Source organism: Macaca thibetana, chromosome 18, assembly GCF_024542745.1.
Source record: "Macaca thibetana thibetana isolate TM-01 chromosome 18, ASM2454274v1, whole genome shotgun sequence".
Lineage (NCBI taxonomy): Eukaryota > Metazoa > Chordata > Mammalia > Primates > Cercopithecidae > Macaca > Macaca thibetana.
The window spans coordinates 59,669,099-59,687,599 of record NC_065595.1 but is presented as its reverse complement, the minus strand read 5'-3'; the positions used below and the strand labels follow the sequence as shown (position 1 = coordinate 59,687,599).

Sequence of the window (18,501 nt, the reverse complement as noted above, 5' to 3'; positions counted from 1 at the left end):
TGAGGTTCTTAAGTGGCAAGAGGAATGGTACAAAGCAACTAACTGGGGGTAGATCGTAGCAGGCCTGACAAGTGTTGCAGAGAACCAGCAGTGGTAGTGTGGCTTCCTGATTACGGCACTATCTGGACCCTCTCAATATTGGTATACTGGGGAGTGAGTGGTTTCCTGAACTTAGAAGAGGAAGCAGCTCTCCTGGTTGACCCAGTTCTGCAGTGTCGCATTGGGAGTGATTCCTCAAAGCTCTCTCAGTTCTCAACAACTCTAAGTTCAGATTAGCATGTCATTTAAAAAGTCTTCTCTTGCTTAAACTAATTAGAATTAACTGTTTCTGCAACTGGACCTTAATCTATTAGGTAATGGTGATGAGTCTGAGAAGGTAATAAGGACACTGTCAGGAACTGTGCTGAGATTTTATCCTAATTGCATGCTGCTGGTCACAGTTTCATGGATCCTGACAACAGAGATGAGACCCCTGGGTCAGAGTCAGATGCCTTCATTCACAGCACAGCAAAAGCAGCATGAGTTTCATGTTCCATTAGTTCCCTTTGCCCTCCAAGTCTCATGTGGGCAATGCATAGTGGCCCAGGTGGGTGCTGAGCACACAGTGGGTTTGCATTATAGGTGGGAGACGTTATCTTTATTATACTGGACAGTAAAAGAACCCGACATCCTCTCAAGGGAGACACTCTATCTTCCAAGGCTGTTCACTACATAAATATCCTTGGAAAAGATAGTCAAAAGAAAGATTGTCAGAGCCTCTGCTTCCCTGATGTGCAGAAATGTAAGAGACCCACGGAGAATTGTTTTCCAACACACATTAGTCAGCTTTTCATGTGAACTATACCCACTCTTGTTTTAGAGCCCAAGACCACGTTTTATCTTTTAAAAATATACTTTAATCTAACCGTGGAACTTAACAAACATTTATATACAATCAGAGACTAATTTGAAGTATGTTTTCCATTCATTTCAGCCATGAGAAAACACATTGCAGTCAAAATTAAAGATATCCATCCATAAATTACTTTTATTTCTCATTAAATGAGCACAGAGTCATTAGTATATTAATAACAGATATGTTTATTATTACATATCCATCAGTGCGGCTTTCAATACCACTTGAAACATGCATATCATCCTAGAGACGATCAGTTTTCCAGTGCTTCTTATCTGATACACATTACTGCAAAGCCATTATAAATTACTGAGGAGGTATTTGGTTAAAAAAATAAACAATAAATCATACTGTCCATATGCATCAACTCTTGTTACTGGACAAGAGTTTAACAGTATTTTTCTGGTAATTCCTATGTTAACTGGAAAACATCATGGATGTATTGCCATATTTCCTTTTTATATTGGTGCAACCTTCTACATTTTTTGCAGAGTTTTATAAAGTCATTATTGTAGCAGGTAGTTTGATGCAAAGATTGTACTCAATTTATGAAAGTCCAACAAACTTCTAAATATTTTAAATTAAACCAATTATCAATGAAAAACTCACTGACACACATAATTTTTTGAAAATACATTTTTTGACATTTCTATACTTACTCATGGCAGTAAAATAATTATCTCAAATTAAGGCACTAAAAGGACAATGCAACCCCCATTGAAAGTGTTCTAAGAATAATTTACATTTCAAACAGTGCATACATTTCTTATATGTTTGTTAACTTAATGTCTTTATCATTTAAAACCACAAAGAAATACATTACACAATTATAGAAATGATGTACCCCACAAAATGCTTTTAAACTTGGTTCTTTTGTACAGTTAGTTTCCTAATGTCTCTAGTAGTAAAATAACTCAATATGGCTTGGCAAAAATGCATAGATTAAATGTAATTTTTTTTGTCCTCTCCCATTCCCCAAACTTGCTGAAACATATACAGTATTTTCTAAAGCATAATGAAAGATATTTAATTTCTCCATCAAGTCCACCATGGGCAATCAACAGTAAGGCTTTTAAATTCTACAGTGAGGGCACTGAAGTTCAAGTGATATCACTGCTTTCTTAAAATAGTTTTGTATAGTCTTGCAAGAGCACAAAAACTTAAGTCATTTAAAAAAACAAAAAAACTTCAGTTTGTCTCATTTTGAGATATTTTCTTTACTCCTTCCATGAGCTGATCTTGATAGTGATGGCCGTTCCACATGAAAGTGAAAGTCCCTTCCTCTTACTCATATGAGGAAAACTCTGTTCTATCACGACTGACAGGCATTTTCTTATAAATCCAAAAAGGCAGCACCTTTTAAAAAAAATATATCTACCTAAGCTTTCCCCCAATTGTACTTGCATTACATAGTAATAATTAATCTAATCTACCTGTAGGCAAACCCGCAATAAAAAAAAACCCCTCAGTGTGTTGTGCCAAAGCAAGGACAGAATAACAGCAATCTTAACCCTGAAGCCTGTGATATTTGTGTCAAAGAAACAGCCTGTCTGCTCTGCATGGTTAAAGAAGCCTGGTTTATCAGGTAGCATCCCACACGACTCCACAAGGCACTCGGTCACATGGTTAACTGTTGAGGAGGGGGAAAAAAACTAATTTAAGAAATGCACTCTGTTTAAGAATACAAGAAACAAACAGGAGGAGGAAAGGTAAATATACATTATCTTTACATACAATTAACAATTACACAAAATTTGAGAAACAAGGAATAGGAAAAATATACTTAGTATTCTCTCCTCTTTGTTTCTGCACATTTTCTTACTCAGCTATAATCCCATTTCAAATCACTTTAGATCCAGTTTACACCCTATGTTCAGGAGAAGGCTGACATAGCATTCTACAGAATTAAGTTAGCAGTGATGTGGTAATACCTGGCATAGTGTGGTGGCTGAGAAGGAAAGGATATAAGTCATTTCAAAGAATTAGGCCTGGTTACTGACAACAGGGAATGAACAAAAGAGATGAATTCAAGATGGCTTTAAGCCTGCTTGGAAGATGTGGGTGACACTGGCAGCGAGGCCAATCAGTGTTAGGTCTCAGCTTCTAGATTCAAATGGCCCTATTAATCTAGGGAGTACACTCTAGGGAAGCTGGTATGTGGTAGAATAGAGGCTTTGGAATTGGACAACATAGGCTTTAGAATTGGACAGAAATGGCCTCCAATCCATTGGCTCTGTGATTGAGCAAACTGCTTAATTTCTCTGAGCCTTATTTACTAATGAGTAAAATGAGAACTTAATGAGATGAGATTTCATAATTTCTCTCCAAGAAAGAGTTAATTGCCGGGTGTGGTGGCTCATGCCTGTAATCCCAGCACTTTGGGAGGCCCAGGAGGGTGCATCACCTGAGGTCATGAGTTCAAGACCACCCTGGCCAACATGGTGAAACCCCATCTCTACTGAAAATACAAAAATTAGCAGGGTGTGGTGGTGTGTACCTGTAATCCCAGCTACTCAAGAGGCTGAGGTGGGAGAACAGCTTGAACCCGGGAGGCAGAGGTTACAGTGAGCTGAGATTGTGCCACTGCACTCTGGCCTGGGCAACAGAGCGAGACTCTGTCTCAAAATGAATGAATGAATGAATGAATGAATGAATGAATGAATGGTTATGCCTTATAATTGTTTATCATGGCATAAAAGATATTTTTGGAAAAAAGTCCATCAAAAATATTTAAACAGCCAGGCGTGATGGCTCATGCCTGTAATCCCAGCACTTTGGAAGGCTGGGGCAGGCAGATCACTTGAGGTCAGGAGTTTGAGACCAGCCTGGCCAACATGATGAAACCCTCTCTCTACTAAAATGACAAAAATTAGCCAGGCATGGTGGCATCCATCTGTAATCCCCGCTACTTGGGAGGCTGAGGTCAGAGAATTGCTTGAACCTGGGAGGTGGAGGTTGCAGTGAGCTGAGACAGTGCCGCCACTGCACTCCAGCCTGGGTGACAGAGTAAGACTCTGTCTTAAAAAACAAAAAAAAGTTAAACAACAAAAGAAGTAGGACTTAACTGGGAAGTTTGTTTGTAATAACATAGTTACTGATATGCAGCCATAAAAAAGGATAAGTTCGGCTGGGCATGGTGGCTCACACCTATAATCCCAGCACATTGGGAGGCAGAGGCAGGTGGATCATGAGATCAGGAGTTCGAGACAAGCCTGGCCAACATAATGAAACCCCATCTCTACTAAAAATACAAAAATTAGCCAGTCATGGTGGCATGCACCTGTAGTCCCAGCTACTCAGGAGGCTGAGGTTGTGGTAAGCCGAGATCACGCCACTGCACTCCAGCCTGGGCAACAAAGCAAGACTCTGCCTCAAAAAAAAAAAAAAGGGGGGGGGGGTGGCGAGGGGATAGGTTCATGTCCTTTGCAGGAACATGGATGAAGCTGGAAACCATCATTCTCAGCAAACTAACACAGGAACAGAAAACCAAACACCACAGGTTCTCACTCATAAGTGGGAGTTGAACAATGAGAAAACATGGAGACAGGGAGGGGAACATCACACACCAGGGCCTGTCGGGGGGTCGGGGGACTAGGGGAGGGATAGCATTAGGAGAAATACCTAATGTAGATGATGGGTTGATGGGTGCAACAAACCACCATGGCACATGTATACCTATGTAACAAACCTGCAGGTTCTGCACATATATCCCAGAACTTAAAGTATAATAATTAAAAAAAATAGTCACTGATAATACCAAATAATTTTGTATGTTGCGATAGTATGGGAAGTTAACAAAAAAGGGAAAAACAATCTTGGTTTTTGTAGAAAAACTATGCCAACACAGTTAAAAAACAGAAAAGATGATTAAAAGTTTTATATGAATTTCTGCATTAAAAAATTAACAAGTTGGTTAAAGCATTAAGGGCTAAAACTATGCCATGTACAGCAACTTATGACAATAAAATTAGACACAGAACTAAATAAATATAATATTGCATGTATTATTATTTTTAAATTCTAACAAGAATAAGTCAAACTAATTTATAAAGTCACTGCAAGTCATATACAAAGACCTAAAAATGATCCCCTCTGTGGTGAAAAGAATTAGATTTCTGATTTTAATAGATGTTATCCAATCATTTTCACATTGTTAAAAAGGTTAGCATTTCAAATCCTTACCTAGTTTTTCCAGATGTATTTTTGACCACTTTCCGGAAAGACTGATTTGCAGTGGATCTTGTAGAAAGTGTTCGAGGGGAGGCACGAACAAAACCAGATGGTGGATTCTTAGGGATTTTCTTTACTAAATGAGTTACCCATTTTTTTTGTTCATCCTGAGAACATGCTAACAGCAGCATATCTCTTGCTGATGTTACGTCATAACTTACTATGTTAAGGAGGAAAAAAAAGCATAATTAAAGTCATATCTTTTTTTAAATCCAACCTATCAAATGCATAGTTTTTCAAGTTCTTAAGATTTTAAAAGTTTTAATATGCTTAATTAAGCATGAACAATATCTCATTCTCCTTAAGTTAAATAAGGATAAAATTTAAAAATAAATTAGTCAAACTAATAAAGTAAAATCAGAAACATAAAAAAAAAGTAAAACAAATAAATGTATTTAAAGAACATACGTTTCTTATCTGAAAATAGCTATGGTCTGTATTCTTTCCCTCAAGCTACCTCTGCTAAACTAGAAAATATTCTGTCTATGATACAGCATGCATGCTGATCCAGGCAGTGAATGCCAGACAAAAAGAAGAGGAAAAACTAAAGGGCGGAATAGAGTAGAACTCACCTGTTGCTCTCCTCTCCAACTTGGAGTAATTTCTTAGTGGCATGTTTGGTTTTTTTGTTTGTTTACAAGGGGGTGATTCTCTTTAAAAACACTGTTGGCCGGGTGTGCAATGGCTCACACCTGTAATCCCAGCACTTTGGGGAGGCCAAAGCAGGTGGATCACCTGAGGTCAGGAGTTCGAGACCAGCCTGGGCAAAATGCTGAAACTCCATCGCTACTAAAAATGCAAAATTAGCTAGGTGTGGTGGCACATGCCTATAGTCCCAGCTACTCAGGAGGCTGAGATAGGAGAATCCCTTGAACCTGGGAGGCAGAGGCTGCAGTGAGCTAAGATCACGCCATTGCACTCCAGCCTGGGCGAGACAGAGTGAGACTCTATCTCAATCAATCAACAAAAATAAATAAAAACATTCTTTTTTTTTTTTTTTTGAGACAGAGTCTCGCTCTGCCGCCCAGGCTGGAGTGCAGTGGCGTGATCTTGGCTCACTGCAAGCTCCGCCTCCCAGGTTCACGCCATTCTCCTGCCTCAGCCTCCCGAGTAGCTGGGACTACAGGCGCCCGCCACCTCGCCCGGCTAGTTTTTTTGTATTTTTTAGTAGAGACGGGGTTTCACTGTGTCAGCCAGGATGGTCTCGATCTCCTGACCTCGTGATCCGCCCGTCTCGGCCTCCCAAAGTGCTGGGATTACAGGCTTGAGCCACCGCGCCCAGCCAATAAAAACATTCTTAAAAGCTAAATCTGTAAGTAGCTGCACATTGCTCCACCAGTGTCAAAATATTACTTTTTATAATCTCTTTTCAACTTGGTATAGAAATTAATACACATAAGTTATTTCATTGAGACTTAAAACTAAATTTATTATAAGTTGTAACAATAATTGCCATACCTTACCTTTACATGGACAAATTAAGTCCTCTTTCTTATCTAAGTGATCTCTGTGGCACTTAACATGGCATCTTCGACACTCTAGGGCAGGGGGTGGCTTAAAAACATGCCAGAGAGGTTTGGCACAGGCATCACAATTGGCAGGAAAGTGGTAGAGTGTAGGAATAAACTCATGGCCTTTGTGATTTTGGAAATTAGTTTTTTCAGCTTGTTGTACTGGTTCCATCTCTACATCTTTTCTACATTCACCTTCATTTGCATATAGTATCTACATTCAGGAATGGTGAAAGGAAAAGATTTTAAAAATCTTAAGCATTGGTAAATTTTACATTTACTTCACAAAAACACTTAGGACTTAGATTCTTTAAAATTATAACTTCAGATTTTTACCTGGAATATTTTAGGAATTTCTTCAGTTTCAGCTCTATACACATCTCCTTGGGTTACAGGTCTAACATGAAACAGTTTACTAAAATGAAAATAAATATAGGCCATTTACAAAAACTCATTTATTGTAAAAGACATTTCATTAAAGAGGACATACAGGTGGTAAATAAGCACATAAAAAGATATTCAACATCATCAGTTATTAGACAAATGCAAACTAAAACCACAATTAGTGTCACTACACATCTATCAGAGTTAAAAAAATATAAAAATAGTAATAACACCAAATGCTGGTGAGAATGCGGACAAAGTAAATCACTCATATACTGCTGATGGAACGTAAAATTACAGAGCCACTCTGGAAAAGAATATGGCGATTTCTTAGAAAACTAAACATATGCTTACCATATAACCCAGCAAATTGCACTGTTAGGCCTTTAATTCCAAGAAACAAAAATTTATTAAAAATTTTATATCTATTTAAAAAAACCTCCACATAGATGTTCACAGGAGCTTTATTCATAATAACCAAAACCTAGAAACAACCCAAATAAATGGGTATGCAAACTGAGATACATCTACACTATGGAATACTACTCTGTAAGAAAAAAACAAATCATACGTGGATTGATCTTAAGGGAATTATACTGAATGGGAAAAAAGCTGATCATAAAAGATTACACATTATTTGATTCCATTCATATAACACCCTTGAAGAGACAAAATTATGGAGATGGAGAATAGATTAGTGTTGCTATGGATTAGGGAGAGGTGGAGGAAGGAAGCTGCCTTTTGGCTACAAAAGGAGTAGCACAGGGATGCTTGTGATGGAATTGTTCTGTATTTTGAGTGTGGTGGTGGCCATATGAATCTATACATGTGAGAAAGGCATACAGATTGGAAAGAAAGAAGTGAAACTCATTATTTGGTGATGACATGATTGTATGCAGTTGTCTCGTGGTATCCGTGGCAGATTGGTCCCAGGACCCTGGAGGATACCAAAATCCTCTGGGGATTTTGAAGAGAGAAAGAGAAAGACAGAGAAGGTGAGGGAAGGAGGGAGGGACGAGACAGGAAAAAAAAGAAAAGATAAAAAAAATGGTGTAGTATTTGTATATAACCTAAGTACACCCTCCTGTATATTTAAACTTGTCTCTAGATATAATACCTAATACGATGTAAGTGCTATGGAAATTGTTATACTATATTGTTTAGAGAATAATGACAAGAAAACAAATCTGTACATATTAAGTACAGACACAACCATAGTAGGCCTAACTACATTTTTAATCCATAGTTGGATGAATATACAGATGCAGAACCCACAGATACAGAGGAATGACTATGTGTAGAAAAGCCCTGTGGAATTGACCCCAAAACCCCACAACCCTATAAAACTGTTAAGTGCAAAGCAAGATTAAATGATTCAAGGTCAATATATAAAAACAAATACTGTTGGAACAACCAGATACCTATGTGGGGGAAAAAAAGCCAACCTGACCTAAACAACTACCTCTTACCAAACACAGACCACAAGAGGCAGAAAACATTTTAAAAATTGGTACACTGATCCTCATTAAAAGACACCATTAAGAAAATCAACAGGCAAGCAACAGATTGGGAAATATTTGCATTACATATTTCTAACATAGGATTTTTATTCAGAATACATATAGAACTCTTAAAAACCAATCTTAAAAACATAAGCAACCGAATTTAAAAATGGGCAAAAGACTTGAAAAAACTTAAGAAAAGATACACAATGGCTAACAATGACATGAAAGATTCTTGCTATTATTAGTTATGAGGAGAATGCAAATTAAAATAACAATGAGATAGCATTTAGCATCCACTAGAAAAGCTAACACAGATCTATTTTATAATCCAGGATTCCACTCCTAGGTATTTACCCATGAGAAATGAAAACATAAGTTTAAAAAAAGGAATGCTCCTAAGTCTTACTCACGATAGCCCCAAATTGGAAGCAACCCAAATGTCAATCAACACAAAAATGGATAAACAAATTCATACAATGCTATACTATTCAGCAATACAAAGAACAATCAATACATACAACACCACAGGTGCAGGATGAGTGAAAGATGCTAGGCACAAAAGTGTACTGTTTAATTCCATTTATATGAAGTCCTAGAACAGGCAAAACTAATCTTGGCAATAGAAATCAGATCATGGGAAGAGGCACAAGTGAGCTTTCTTCTTTTTTCTTTTCTTTTTTTTTTTTTGTGAGATGGAGTCTCACTCTGTCACCCGGGCTGGAGTGCAGTGGCACAATCTTGGCTCACCGCAACCTCTGCCTCCTGGGTTCAAGCGATTCTCCTGCCTCAGCCTCCCAAGTAGCTGGGATTACAGGCATCTGCCACCATGCCCAGCTAATCTTTTGTATTTTTAGTAGAGACAGGGTTTCACCATGTTGGCCAGACTGGTCTCGAATCAACTCCTGACCTCGTGATCCTCCCACCTCGGCCTCCCAAAGTGCTGGGATTATAGGCATGAGCCACTGCACCCGGCCCAAGTGAGCTTTCTTTATAAATTAAAAAATATATATCTATATTCTTTTTTCAGAGACAGGGTCTTGCTATGTCGCCCAGGCTGGTCTCGAATTGAACTCAGGCCAACCGCCCACCTCGGTCTCCCAAAGTGCTGGGGTTAGAGGCATAAGCCACTGTGCCCAGCCACAAGTGAGTTTTCTAAAGAAATACAAATTTTTTTTGTCTTGTATTGAGTGGTGATTGCATGAGTGTTTACAACTGTAGAAAGTTACTGAACAGAACACTTAAGATCTATGAACTTTATTGTGGGAAATTATACCTTAATAAAGAGAGGAAAGAAATCTCTCATCAATCTAAAAAGTATTTAACTTAGTTGAAAGATAATATCTTTCATATAAGTGTTTATTATTTCACTTAAGCTGATAATTTAAATTTTGACAACTAAAGCTTTTTTTAAAAAAAAAAAAAGAAAATAAAATATGAGTATTCTCTAGTACTTGCTTAATTCTTTTTACATTCTAACTATAACCAGCTCCACAAATACTTAATTCCAAAGGGATGGCAATACTTTATTTTATATATATATTTCTTTTTTTATTTTTTTGAGACGGAGTCTCACTCTGTCGCTCAGGCTGGAGTGCAGTGGCGCGATCTCAGCTCACTGCAAGCTCCGCCTCCCGGGTTCACGCCATTCTCCTGCCTCAGCCTCCTGAGTAGCTGGGACTACAGGCGCCCACCACCGCGCCTGGCTAATGTTTTGTATTTTTAGTAGAGACGGGGTTTCACCGTGGTCTCGATCTCCTGACCTTGTGATCCGCCTGCCTCGGCCTCCCAAAGTGCTGGGATTACAGGCGTGAGCCACCGCGCCCGGCATATGTATTTCTTTTAAAAAGCAGTTACCATACTTGACTTTGAATTTATATTTTGTTGCATGTTTTGCCTTTTCTCCTACTAGTCGGTAAGCTCCTTAATTATGGAATTTACTCATCTTTATACATACTGCATAATCTATGATAATATAAGCAACAATAAGAAATGATTTTAGAATGAATATAAGGAAAAAATACTATATTATAGGCCTCTTTGACCTATCACTACAAAAGAACAGATATATTTATATTTCCCCTTAATAATGACCAAAGAATCCTACACAGCTGTTCTTTGATATCCATGGGAAATTGATTCCAGGAACTCCAAAAATGTCAAAAGTCCAAGTATGCTCAAGGCTCTCATATAAAATGGTGTAGTATTTGCATATAACCTAGGCACATCCTCCTGTATGCTTTAAAATCATCTCTGGATTACTCATAAGACATAATACAGTGTAAGTGCAATGTAAACAGTTGTTATACTGTATTTTTTTTTAGAAATTTGTATTTTTAATTATTATATTGTTATTTTTAATTTTCTTTCATATATATATATATATATATATATATATATAAATTTTTTTTTTTTTTGAGGTGGAGTTTCGCTCTCGTGGCCCAGGCTGGAGTGCAGTGGCGCAATCTCAGCTCACTGCAACCTCTGCCTCCCGGGTTCAAGTGATTCTCTTGCCTCAGCCTCCATAGTAGCTAGCTGGGACTACAGGTGCCTGCCACTGCGCCCAGATAATTTTTGTATTTTTAGTAGAGACGGGGTTTCACCGGCCAGGCTGGTCTTGAACTCCTGACCTCAGGTGATCCACCTGCCTTGGCCTCCCAAAGTGCCGGGGTTACAGGTGTGAGCCACTGCACCTGGCCCTCTTTCAAATATTTTCTGTCCACAGTTGTGGATATGGAACCCACTGATACACAGCTGACTATACGTTTTGAAATGCTCTCTGAACTTAAACTACTAAACACTTGAAATAAAAAATTTGTCTTCCAAATAATAAGTATATACATTTTTTCTTCTCACATTTTGCTAAAGATTTAATATAATGTCAACATTTATGCTTAAGAAAAACAGAAAAGTAGGTAACAGTGTTGAAGTAACACAAAATATAAAATAAATTTTAAGTCTAAAAATAATTATCAAAAGTTAGCTCTCAACCCCTTTAAAATTCAATCAAAGGCAACTTACTCTATGTCCAATACCATAGAGGGATTGGATTGCTCCTTATCTTGTTCATCATTATAGAACAAAATTTTTTTGCTGCTTACCACAACATACTGAAATAAGAAAAAAGGGGGAAGAGTTACAAGAGCAACATTAACTTGGTTTAAAGTGAAAAGCATAATATTTGCCACTAATATCTAGATTATATTGTATTAATGTAAAATCAATGCTAACAAAAAGTAAAAAAGTAGCTAATATAAGTTCTATGCTTCAAAGTAAAATATAGAACAAAATACCAGTTAGAAAATAAATAGGTATAATGTACCTGTTTCTTCCAGCCATATCGTTTGATATTTCCTCTATTTGGTACTGAAAGCCAACCTTCAATTCTTGACTCTAGGAGAAAAAGAATATATATATTAGTCAGTCTTAAATTGTAACAAAAGAAAAACAATTAAAAGTTGTCTGACAGCATGCAGCAACAAGCAACTGAACGCAACTAAATGAATAAGTGCTATAATTTGCTCTTCCATGCTTCAATCACACAAATTAACTTTAATGGCCATACAAATATTGCAGAAAAAAATTTCAAGCCACTTTTCCCATACAATTTAACATTTAGTACTCAATTACAAAAGTATGAAGTAACAATACCCTTAAGAGCCAGGCAAGACTGGAATGGATTGCAGCTTAAATGGGATATGATGTAGAAGACTTTATCATTTAACATTCATATAAAAATAATCAGCAAAAAAAAAAAGAAAGAAAAACATTATGCAGCAAGTGGAACAAATCAGAGCCATGATTTACACAAGAGCAAGCAAAAGTATAGAAGTGTCCTATTACTCACAGAAGACAAGAATAGAAGATAAATAAATAAGGAATGCAGGCAGAATCAACTAGATATAAAGAATAAGAGACAAGTATTTTATTTGTTTTCTCAGTACAATATTCTGATTAAGCTTTTTGGTAAAACAACTTCAATTTGAATTTGTAACAATTTCAATAAAATCGTCCAAATTTGGTTGAAGGGAGCACTTAACTCTAGTGGTAAGTCCAATTACAATTCTACTCAAACTAAAGAGTTTTAAAGCCTCTTAAGTTTGTGATGTCACAATTTGATAAACAGTAAAAACACAGAATCCATTTGGTCTACCGTCATTACTTCAACTAGTACGTGCATACCAGGAATTCCTTGACTATTTGATCAAGGCATTCTATAATAATTATCACTATTGTTTATATATAACTAATGTTTACTAGAAATATCTGGAGGATAAAGACAACTCCATTAGAAATGGTTATTTTAGATTAGGTTGGAAATAAGAAAATCCATTCAATTTAACTATTTTCTATGTCTACCTTATATTTGAAACACAAAAGAATAAAAAAATAACCAATTTCAAAGTATGACACTAAAATATGAGATTATACTATTACTCAAATGATAATCCTAAGGGGAATATATATTGTCCCCCTTCATGTAACTTACAAGCTATAAACTCAGTCTTACAGCAACAGTTAACAATAGGTAACATTTACTGATTTATTGATTTATTTACAAATTTATTATTTGCTACATGCTTTATAATATCTCATATTTAACCTATGTATAAGTCCATGAATACAGGATATTCCTAGGAATTTGGAATTAGGTTCTACTGTCATCTTTCACTTACAAAAGAAGAGACTAAGGCTTAGCAGGGTAAACTGACTTGGGCAAGGCAACTCTATCAGTATCTATCAAAGCTCTATGGTTTCAAATCCTGACAGTCTAACTTCTGAGCTTATGTTTCTAGAGCACAACACTATTCTGTTCCCAAACAAGCTTTGCAGTTGACTGAATTGTGGGAAATATTTTTTCCCTCTACTCCCACCAGGTACTTAATGTCTCCACTCCTTTGCTTGTGTTATTCCTCTTCATATAAATTGTTAAAATGGAGGAAATGATGAGATAACTTTAGTTCAAAATGATCCCTCTCTCTTCTCCCAACATTTTTCTTTTTCCTTTTTTTTTTGACATGAAGTCTTGCTATGCTGTCCAGGTTGGCCTCGAACTCCTGAGCCTCAGCTTCCTGAGCAGTGGCATGTACCACAGCACCTAGCTTTAATTGCTGCGATTTAGTTCATTAAGTAATTATTTTGTTGGTTAGATAGTTCCTTGGTAAGTTCTGTGAGAGCAAGGACCATATCTTAACACTTGATTTTATATATCCCATGGCAAATGACACACCGAGGAGGTACGTGACAGACATTTGTTGATTATTTTGCAATTCTTCGTTCTTCTGAATTAGCCAATTAAAGTCATCCTTGGTGACTTTAATGGTTACAGTTTAAAAACCAAACGGGCAGTTTTATACTAAATAACAAACAAAAGACTGCTGATCACATATTGATTATTCACCAATGTTTTATTTTATAAAAGCAAAAAAGTTATTGCTAGAAATTTTCCCATTAGTGTGGCAGAAATGGCAGCTCTGGTTTTAAAGTGTAGTTTGGAAAACATTAAGATGAACATTATTGAGAATGAAAAGTAGTCTTAATATCTGATAATACAAAGTTGTTTAGTATCAGTAATTCCTCACCAAAAACAAACATATAAAAGCCTTTGAAATCTTGACATTTACACAAAATTTTGTATGCCGAAATACTCTCACTTTCATATTATTTCTTTGTGACAATAAATGTCAAAAATACTTATGCCTTCTGTCTCTAGATGTGGGTTAACCTGCCAGTTTTCTTTAATATATCTTCAATAAGTTGTTATATGGTATGGCTTTATCTGTCATTTCAGTGTTCCTTAGAAATTTTATATACCAAAGGAATTTTATGAGTCAAATAAGCCAGAATTCTACAGTTGCTCATATTTAAATTAAATGAAGAGGCCCAGGGAGAAAATAAATTAAATGAAGAAATCTGGAATGAAAATAAAGGTGTCAAGAATATGTGAAGGTTTTTGTCAATTTACAATAAAGTCATGGGAGAAAATTTTAGTTTTTCCATCTGGTGAATTCCCTCAGAGAAGCAACTGAACTAAGCTCAATAATAACAGATAAAAATAAAAAAAATACTAGCTTCTCCTCTGTTTTCTTTCCTCACTCCTACCATAGTTGCAAGATAATATGCTTACCAGTTTTTAAAATATATAAAGACCTTCTCTAAATCGGGACTACCTGTGACTTCAGTGGTGACCTGGAGGTATAATGCTGTAAATTCCATCTTTTATATCACAAGCACAGAAAACAGCTTCTCCAGATAACTAAATGAAACTCCCACCGAGAGAACCTCTAAGTCTGAATTATCATTAATAATATTCTACATATGTACAAAAACAACTTGGCTCCAAATTTTATACAATATATTTGTAGAGCAATTTTAAATTATACGAAGTTAGATGTATATTACTATAGTATCAGCGATTTCTTTACCCTAATAAGAGATACTCTAACTATATCTACATCAATACTCGATACAGCCAATTTAAACATCAGAACTAACCTCTGAAGACAACCTAATTTATTTAGCTATACCACAAACATACTGCTTAAGAAACAGGGCTTGCACTGGGAGTTATACCTGATGTAAATGACGAGCTGATGGGTGCTGACGAGTTGATGGGTGCAGCACGCCAACATGGCACAAGTATACATATGTAACAAACCTGCACGTTATGCACATGTACCCTAGAACTTAAAGTATAATAATAAAAAATAAAAAATAAATAAAAATAAAAGAAAAAAAAAGAAAAAAAATGTGACTATAATAAAAATCAGTCCAAAAACTCTAAAAAAAAAAAAAAAAAAAAAAAAAAGAGTTCTATGAACAGCCTTGGAGTGAGTTCCAAAATGTATTTTAAGTGAAAATAGTAAATTGCAAAAAAGTACCTATATTATTTAGTAATCTACTTTTAATTAGTCAATTATTAATAAACTAACAAGCAAATAAATGAATAAATAAATACAAAAAAAAAGAAACAGGGCTAGAGAACCATTTCAAAATATTTTAATTAAATTCAAAAGTGATATAAAAAAGAAAATTAAATCAACACTCAACAAGCCAGATACACCAACTTCAAATCACTGTAGATTTGGGCAAAGTCAGAAACCTTCATAGATTCAAATATTGGGAAACACACCAAGCGATCCACCATTTTCAGGTTTAAGTTACATAACCTAAGGTCAAGCTGGATGGAAAAGGGTATGATACAAATAATCCATAAGAGATCATGAATATTACTGGAGTATCAATACAAGTTTTCCTAATGCCTCATCTATTTCTACATTCTCTTCAGATGTCTAGGTTAACAGCTCCAAAAGAAGGAAAGAGAAACAATGAAGAAAAGAAACAGTTATCACATAAAAGTTTTTGTCATCTAAGCAACAGGCATCCATAACCCTAAGGGTAATCTTTATGTTTACATTGTGTGGTAGTTCATAACCTGCTACAGAACCAAAGAGAGGATAAAGACATAAAAGAATTAAGAGAATGAAGGTGACTTCAAGAACTTCAAAGAGTTATAAGTCAGAGAAGGAGTAACATTTTTTAATAAGGTTTTTAGAATTGGGAATTTCAGAGGGGAGATTTAAGATTTAAGCCAGTTAATAACAAAATGGCCACTGAGGATTCATAGAGGCTGTGCTCTAGATGTACAAGATAATTAAATTATAATCTTTATATTGAATGATGAAATCTAAGAGAATAAAAGTTGCAGTGTCAGTTCATCCATCCAACTACTTAAAAAAAAATTGAAAAACGTGACCCATATTTCAAAAAGCCATTATTTTAACTGTGGAGTAAACTTAATCTATTCAAAGTTCTCTCCTTTTTAGTATGTATATTCATTTATTAATTTTGTAAACTGAAGTAAAAATTAATCATTAGCCATTACCTTCAAGACATTTTTTAGACACTAGAATGATATGTAACTATCTAATATTAAGAATGAACATCAACATTCTTTAACAATTCTTCCTAGATATGACTGCAAAACCTTAACTTTATTTGCCAGGGACCATTTTTGAGCATCTAGTAAATGGTGGATTTAATACAGATTTTCAATTTACTAGCAAAATATCTGACCCACAGAGAGGTAAATAATATTGACAAAGATTATCCATTAATTTCTACTTCCAATATGAAAGTCAAGGTTCAGCACTGTTGAGATTTTATAAAGTCTCAAAATTAAGAACACAGTAATAGGAAAAGAGATATTAACTGGCCTCATTTTCTAGCAAGGGAAAATGGCCACCAATACTCCCTGCCCCACTTGGTTTGGACTTTGATAACCTTAAAAACAAAATTCCTGAAAGTACACTAATATTCTAAGAAATATACTCAAAATAGAGCTAGTAGAAACATTTAAAAATCTCTTTGCTCAATAAGTCAATTTATTAGGTCAGGATTCTGAAATCTAAATGGATTCCCAGCCTAAGTCTGCCAATGAAGCCAGCTGATGGCACTATGAGCTTAGCCTTTCTGAATCAGCCACGATGGTGGGTAAAATTCATCACTTTCCTCATTAGCAGTCCCACCAGCTCATCTTTCAATTCAAATCTTTTAACTAGCATTCACCAATAATGTATCCATTTCTGACATATTTCACTCAATACTAAGAAAACTAAGGTACATATAAGGCATTATACATAGTTAAAGAGAAATGGGTGGAATAAAAATAAAATTGGTCAGAATTTTGAATTGACATTAAATAGAGTAAGGTCGGCCAGGCAGGTGGCTCATGCCTGTAATCTCAGCACTTTGGAAGGCCAAGGCAGGTGGATAGCTTGAGCTCAGGAGTTCAAAACCAGCCTGGGCAATATGGTGAAATCCCATCTGCACAAAAAGTTAAAAAAATGAGCTGGGTGTGGTGATGCGCACCTGTAGTCCCAGCTACTCAGGAGGCTGGGGTGGGAGGATCGCTTGAGCCCAGGAGGCAGAGGTTACAGTGAATCAAGATCGCACCACTGCACTCTAGTCTGGGTGACAGAGTGAGACTGTTTCATACATACATACATACGTACATATATACATATATACATACATACATACATACATAACCCCATACTAAATAACTCCAGAAGTATCTCAGGGTAAATGAAGTGGGAATCTAACCTACAAATTCAGTTCAACAATTGAAAGAATGTAGCCAAACACTTCTAAAAGTTGTATTCTTAGTGATGATTAAGTCTAACTTCAGAAAGATGTTCAACTACTAAAGCTAGAGGTTCTTATTAAATCCAAAGCGATTCTCCAATAATGAATCATGTGTACCTGCAAGTTTCTCAAGAGGTAGGCAGTTTCAGAGAGCCAAAAATAGGTAAAAAGAGGAGTTCCTTGACCACTAAAATAAGAAATATTTCTTCACTGCCTTTCCATTCCCAGATACCTGATTTTGACCTAGCAAAGCCACACAAGAATGAGGCCAGGGATCACATGGCATACAGAGAGGAGCTGAATTCATTTCCCACTTTGAGTCCCACTTTCTTGACCAAGAAAGATACTATAAAGTTTTCTGAGTGACTCATCTAGTTCCTTATATCAAAGTCACAATAACAAGTAATATCTGTTAAAATAGAATCCCTATAATATCAAACATGCTGCTTCATAAATATCTTCCTATTTATGGATTATTCAGAAAATACACTAATTAAAATCTATTTTCAAGTTTATGACCATATATACAAAACTTCCAAGACTCTGAACTAAGACTCTGTGTATATGTAAATGCATGTTTTAATAATGATAACCTATTCATTTTACTTCTAAACTGAACTTATAGTATACGTATTTCTCATCTCTGTAAAGTACATAAATGTACTGTAGTTTACATGATGATTAAGCCAAGAATGAAGTTGTGTTTATTTTTAAATTGATTCTCCACTGGGAAAAAGAAGACACAGAAAAAAGTCTGAAATCTTAGCCACTCATTCCTGCCTTTATTTGACACCCCTGGCCTCTTACTGCACTGCCCAACCCCTTTTATCTA

The 18,501-nt window shown here is 35.9% G+C and overlaps 1 protein-coding gene across 2 annotated transcripts in view; it reads right to left on the bottom strand.

Annotated features, from left to right (window-relative positions):
* Positions 1 to 1,060: 1,060 nt before the first annotated feature.
* Positions 1,061 to 18,501, bottom strand: part of ROCK1 (Rho associated coiled-coil containing protein kinase 1) — a 156,377-nt gene continuing 138,936 nt past the window's right edge. For both annotated transcript variants that reach the window (XM_050767630.1, XM_050767632.1), the window contains exons 28-33: positions 11,845 to 11,915; positions 11,544 to 11,632; positions 6,973 to 7,051; positions 6,589 to 6,850; positions 5,078 to 5,285; positions 1,061 to 2,525 (exon numbers count right to left, since the gene is read on the bottom strand). In XM_050767630.1, the coding sequence (XP_050623587.1) occupies positions 2,522 to 2,525; positions 5,078 to 5,285; positions 6,589 to 6,850; positions 6,973 to 7,051; positions 11,544 to 11,632; positions 11,845 to 11,915 (713 nt within the window). In that variant the 3' untranslated portion in view covers positions 1,061 to 2,521. The remainder of the gene's footprint in view (positions 2,526 to 5,077; positions 5,286 to 6,588; positions 6,851 to 6,972; positions 7,052 to 11,543; positions 11,633 to 11,844; positions 11,916 to 18,501) is intronic.